At 42.5% G+C, this 5,736-nt stretch overlaps 1 protein-coding gene across 1 annotated transcript; it reads right to left on the bottom strand.

Annotated features, from left to right (window-relative positions):
• Window positions 1-651: 651 nt before the first annotated feature.
• ASB8 (ankyrin repeat and SOCS box containing 8) lies at window positions 652-5,407 on the bottom strand (the record flags this gene model as incomplete). The annotated part of the gene is made up of 3 exons (XM_080705181.1): window positions 652-1,284; window positions 3,494-3,598; window positions 5,279-5,407. 3 exons carry the CDS (start codon window positions 5,405-5,407, stop codon window positions 652-654), a joined length of 867 nt encoding a protein of 288 aa, XP_080561307.1.
• Window positions 5,408-5,736: the final 329 nt, after the last annotated feature.

Raw genomic sequence — 5,736 nt, 5'->3', positions numbered from 1 at the left:
CTGCTATCTGTTCCATGGAAAGCAGCAAGATAGCTTTCTGGAAAACATTTCTCAAAGACAGTAGGGCGTACTCATGGAAAAGAAGCAAAGACTACAATTTTCTTTGGTGAAAGGCAAGGGGGGGCCAGTCCCTCTGAATTCTGAATCAGCACCCCATTCGAGGCTGATGTATCATCATCCTTGGGACATAATTGTTAGCTGGAATTGTGATTTTTCTTAAACTTATTCACAGATCCATTAAAAAGCTTTATAGAAGGAATCTTTTGCAATGTTAATCGTGTCCCCAAAGGAAAACGACATGCATACTCTTAAGTAGTTTCCTAGAGAAATCTAATTGCACTGTGACTCTTTCCCTAATGGGGAGGTCAGGAGTGAAGAAACCTCTCTTCTGCAGGATGCAATATAAAAAGACAAGTAAGCAATAAACAGCAAACAAAAGTGACAAACTTTTTTGGTTTGATTGATTGGTATGGACGGGGGGGTGGTGTGGAAGTTACTGTTGTGACACGTTGCCTCGAATCTATTAACCACACCAGGGGGACTAGTGCTTTTCTGTTTTCCATGACAGAGACAGTACTGTCAGTACTGTCACCCAGTATCTCACCCAGTTAGTTGCCTGCTGATGGTGATGGTGAACATGTCTCCTCCAGGCTATTCTACAAGTAATAGGTATTCTTTCAAAGAAGCGGGCAGTGGTAGGCCCTTCACAGCATCTGGCAGATACTGGAGTCCCAGGCTACGGCGCACGGCATAGCGAGAGAGGGTTTTTAGAGTTCCGGGGGCTGAGCACAGCACAGTCAGTTTTTCACATAACTGCTGGTCTTTGGCTACCTCTCGTGGCATGATGCCATTTTTCCGTAATTCAAAGTGTCCAACAGCTCTGTGGAGGAGCTCAAAGCAAGAGTCCTCTTTCTCTGTTCCAAGTCCCCTGACCAGCAGAGCCACCAGGCGGGAGATGGGTGTCTGGCCTTTTAGGTTGATGACTCTGACCTCTGCGCCATAATCCAGAAGGATGCTGACGCTCTCAAGATTGCCCTTCATGGCAGCCCAGCTGAGTGGTGTATCATTGTTGTAGTCCAGGGCATTGACGGAGGCCCCACTCTCTAGCAGAGCCCGCACACACTCAGCATTGTTCTTAAAGGCTGCCCAGTGAAGTGGAGTATCTCTGTTGCCATCCAGTGCATTGGGGTTTGCACCATACTCCAAAAGAACCTCCACACAAGCCTCATCTTTCTCTGCTGCATAGTGAAGGGCTGTTCTGTTGTAACCATCCAGGGCATTCACCTGAAAAAGGGAAGAGCTATATTACAGGGAAGGAAAGGAATGCAGCAAAGAATCCTGCATACCCACAACCTTTGCTATACAATGCTGAGCAAGGGGCTCATCAAACAATTCTTAGGGCTGGGTGTGGTGGCGCACGCTTGTAATCCCCGTGCTTGGGAGGCTGAGACAGGAGGATTGTGTAGGTTCGAAGCCAGCCTCAGCTCTTAGTGAGGCTCTCAGCAACTTAGTGAGACCCTGTTTCCAAAAAAAAATATAAAATGGGTCTGGGAGTGTAGCCCGGAGGTAGAAAGCCTCTGGGTTCCACCCCCAGTACCACCAAAAATAAAAATAAAAAATAAAAAAACAAACAATTCTTAGGGAGTCATGATGACCAAGATGGAGATATTACAAGAGCTTAGCAGCAAATTGGGAAAGACAATCAGTAGTATTATGTCCAGTTACTATCTGGTATGCATTGTTTAAAATTTTGTTGCAATGTTAATTTCTCTATTCATCAGAATCTCTACCACATAATAAAGAGTAAAGCAGAAAACGATGCTGTATAAGTCCTTGAAATGGCTCTGAAAGAAATTCATTGGAGAGTTGTTTGAATACACAGAATTCTGGATTATTTTACTTATCCTGAGTGTACCTTGTGGTTAAAGGCAACCAGAATGAAAAATAATGAGGTCAAAGTGCTGCCCATATAGCTTTGCTGTGTTCTGTAACCACAGAAAGAAATTCAACATATTAAGTCAGCCCTTTGCAAAAATATGCTGTGGGTTAACAAGAGAACCTAGATACAAGCATGTGGAAGGAAAAGCACACATTTTCCAATGCTACAAAAGCAACTAGCTTGCTGGATGTCAGAATCATCTGTGGTATTTTACTTCAAATTCCCAAATTTATAAGTAGCATATTCTCTTTCCACATAAAATGCACTAAGGCAGAACTAAAACATTTGAGTTCAACTTTTTATTTGGTCAAACCTCCTTTTTCCCTTCTAAATATTTTTACTTTGATCACTGATAATAATCACGTTAGGGCATAATTGGTTTTGACTTCAAGGCCACTTACAAACAAGCAAACAAAAAGGCTATGGGACAGAACAGACAGACAAGTGGAGCGTGGCTGAGTGGAGGTGGGGCGTGGGGCCACTTCTTGGGTGCTGTCCAGTGTGTTTGGGACTGCATGCTAACTTCATAGTTTGACCGATTCAAGTTAGCACCTCAGCATATGCATCTTTAAAACTGCCCATAAATAGTCAAAATTTCTAGGTCTGCTTACTTAACATGCTGGTGTTCCAAGTACTTTACAGCCTTATGAAGAAGATATTATCATCCCCTTTCAATAGACATGGAAAGTTTAAGGTCACACAACTGGAAATGGAATTGAATCCAGGAAATCCAGCTCGAGTCTCATTTAAATCATTCACTATACTATGCTGCTTCATGCTGATGCCAAGGGTCTACTTTCAGAAATATCTTTTTTGTTGTTAAGCTTTTCTTACCTTAAGATACATGAGAAAGAAGACAAGGACACGATATAATAAAGAAAAAGTAATTAGTAAGCAAAAACAGCACAAGTAGAGCAATCCTGAGGGTTTCTCTTAACATGATTATGTCCTAGAATTGGACGATATCTGATAGTATGTCTCAAATGATCAGATTCAATCTGATTTGAGGGGCCTCTGCTCAGCTCCTGGACAATCCACAGGCAAGGAAGATTCAGGGGAAATAAGCAACTTGCAGGAAGTAGGTAGGGAAGGAAAAGGGAGATAAAACATCTCTGCGCAGCCGGGCGTGGTGGCGCACACTTGTAATCCCCGCGCTTGGGAGGCTGAGACAGGAGGATCGCACAGGTTTGAAGCCAGCCTCAGCTACTTAGTGAGGCTCTCAGCAACTTAATGAGACCCTGTTTCCGAATAAAATATAAAACAGGTCTGGGAGTATAGCCCGGAGGTAGAAAGCCTCTGGGTTCCACCCCCAGTACCAAAAACAAAACAAAACAAAACAAAAACACACCTCTATGCCGTGGACAGCTTAAGGAGAAGAAAGCAAAGCACTGGAACCCTGAAGGTTATCATGTAGCTGTACTGTTACATTCTGCCCTAATATTAACTATGTCAGTGTCACCATGAATTACAAGGTCAGACTGAAGGTGAAAAGAGAAATTCTAAGAAAATGTGAGCTCAAGTTTTCACTTTAATGTGAGGTGTTGAAAACATTACCTCAGCTCCTTTTTCCAGGAGTAACTCCACACAGTCAGCATCTGACACCATACAGGCACAGTGCAGGGGCTTCAATGTGCCATGGGTGCAGTTCACATCTGCTCCCTGCAGGAAGAAGGAAACGTCAGTCAGTGTGCTCAGCTCTGGCTCATCCAGCAGGACAAACTCAGAACTGAGCCTGGGAGAAGAGTTCTAACACTGACTCTACTGTAAATGTATGACTGGGATCTAGATTTCATTTCTATTAAATAAATCAATATTATAAGTCAGTGTCCAAACCAAAGGAACATACTGAAGAGGAAGGAAAGGAACTATCAGTTCCTTAGAACAAGTTAGTTTCCTCACAGGTAGCCTGCTAAGATGGTCACCTGGATGTGACTGAGGGTATAACCTCACATAGAAAAGCTGTGGGAGCCTTATCACCAGACCAGAAAGCTGGACTGGCACTTTCTGTATCTACCATATGCTGAAAGCCAGGAAAGTGAGTCCGCTAGACTGAGGCCAGAACTTCCATCCTCTGTTTTCCATTCAACCCATGACCATCACTAACAGTAAGGCCATCTTAATATTTCTTTGTTTATAAACATCTTTAAGGTGGCCTCTTAGTCTCATCATTCTCTGCCACACACATATTCCAACCCTGGGGCTTCTATTCCTAATCTGATGGAGATGGAGATGCCAGTCAGTCCAAAGTGACGGAATGACTCAGCAGCTGAGCTAGAATTAGAAAGTGACAAAAGTTTCTGCTGCTGAGTCTTCTGATCGCACTTTTGCAGAGAACAAGCTAACACTGTATGGCCTTCTTCTTGCAGCTGTGCCACATAACTCTGAATCAGCTAGAGCCCAGGGCTATACTCCAGGATCTGGGAATTGTTAACGAGACTGCAGAAGTAACCATTTGGATGCATTTCCTAGTAATTAAAATTTTATTCTGCAACTTCTCTTCCAGAAGAATAATATACAGAATAGAACATTAAAGACCTTTTAGAATACTAGCCATGTAACATAATTACCAAACAGCAGTGGTTAGGTATCAGATAGTTTGTCCCTTTCCTTTCCTTCCCCTCCCCTTTTCTCCTCTCCTCTCTCTCTGTTTGGTACTAGGGATTGAAGCCAGGGGCATTCTACATCTGAGCTACACACCCAGTCCTATTTTATTTTTTATTTTTGTAACAGGGTCTCATATGTTGTGGAAAGGGCTTCACTAAGTTGCTAAGGTTGGCCAAGAACCTGTGATCTTCCTGCCTCAGCCTCCCAAGTACTGGGATTATGAGCGTGCACCACCACAAGCAGCTAAGCATTTTCTTAATTTTAAGGATTGGTGTGCTCTGTAGGATTAGGACTGATAGCTCTTGTTAGGATGGAAGGAAAGTGAAATCTCTCCATGTAATTATCATATCCCAGGAATGGAGAAAAGCTCACAAGGGTTTGAAAACCACCTCTACTTTGCTCAACTTCTACCACCCTCAGTAAAACATGTACAGAGCATGCATGATGTATCATACCAAGACAAACTTCATAAAGACCATGGATGGGCTATCTAGGACATACTTCATGAAGAAAAAACGACACAGAGTAAAAGGGAGAAGGCAAGCAAACCAAAATATGGGGAAATACATTTTAATTATTAAGTTCATACATTTAAGAAGACTAAGAATTCCTTTTTGTCTTGTGTAAATCAAAGCTAAATCTTGTCTAAATCAAATTTGTAATCCTTTTAAGATTTACCAGGAATTTCCCTCTACTTCTCCCAAAGAACTGTCATGCCAGTAAAAGCATACTCACCCCTCTGATGAGATCCTCTACATTATCATGCGGGAAGGATCGGATGGCAGCGATTGTTCGGATTAAGCGCTCTGAGAGAGAGTATTTGCTCTGAATGCTCTGCATAATATACCACATACTGGAACTCATCAAGCCTCAGAGTGTCTTCACATGCTCCAAACTGCCTGGAACAAACAAGTTTTAGGCATATACGATATCACCAACCACACCTGTCCTTAGGGTTAAGCATTCTCTGAGGCCTTCCCAATACTGAAAGCAGATGTCAAGATCAGTGATGAGTATAATTTTTATAATCATAAGGAACTAATTACAATAGTTACTATGGGACTGAGTAAACCTAGATGCAAATACTTTGGCCTTTAGGACCTCTGTTCTACTCTCTGACCTCATCTAACAAGATTTCCCTACAAACAAGACTAATTAAGGAATGGGTTTTGCCAGGTTGCTGAAAGGCTCAC

The sequence above is a fragment of the Muscardinus avellanarius genome (assembly GCF_963383645.1).
Source record: "Muscardinus avellanarius genome assembly, chromosome: 11".
Lineage (NCBI taxonomy): Eukaryota > Metazoa > Chordata > Mammalia > Rodentia > Gliridae > Muscardinus > Muscardinus avellanarius.
This window is presented reverse-complemented; position numbering and strand designations above follow the sequence as displayed.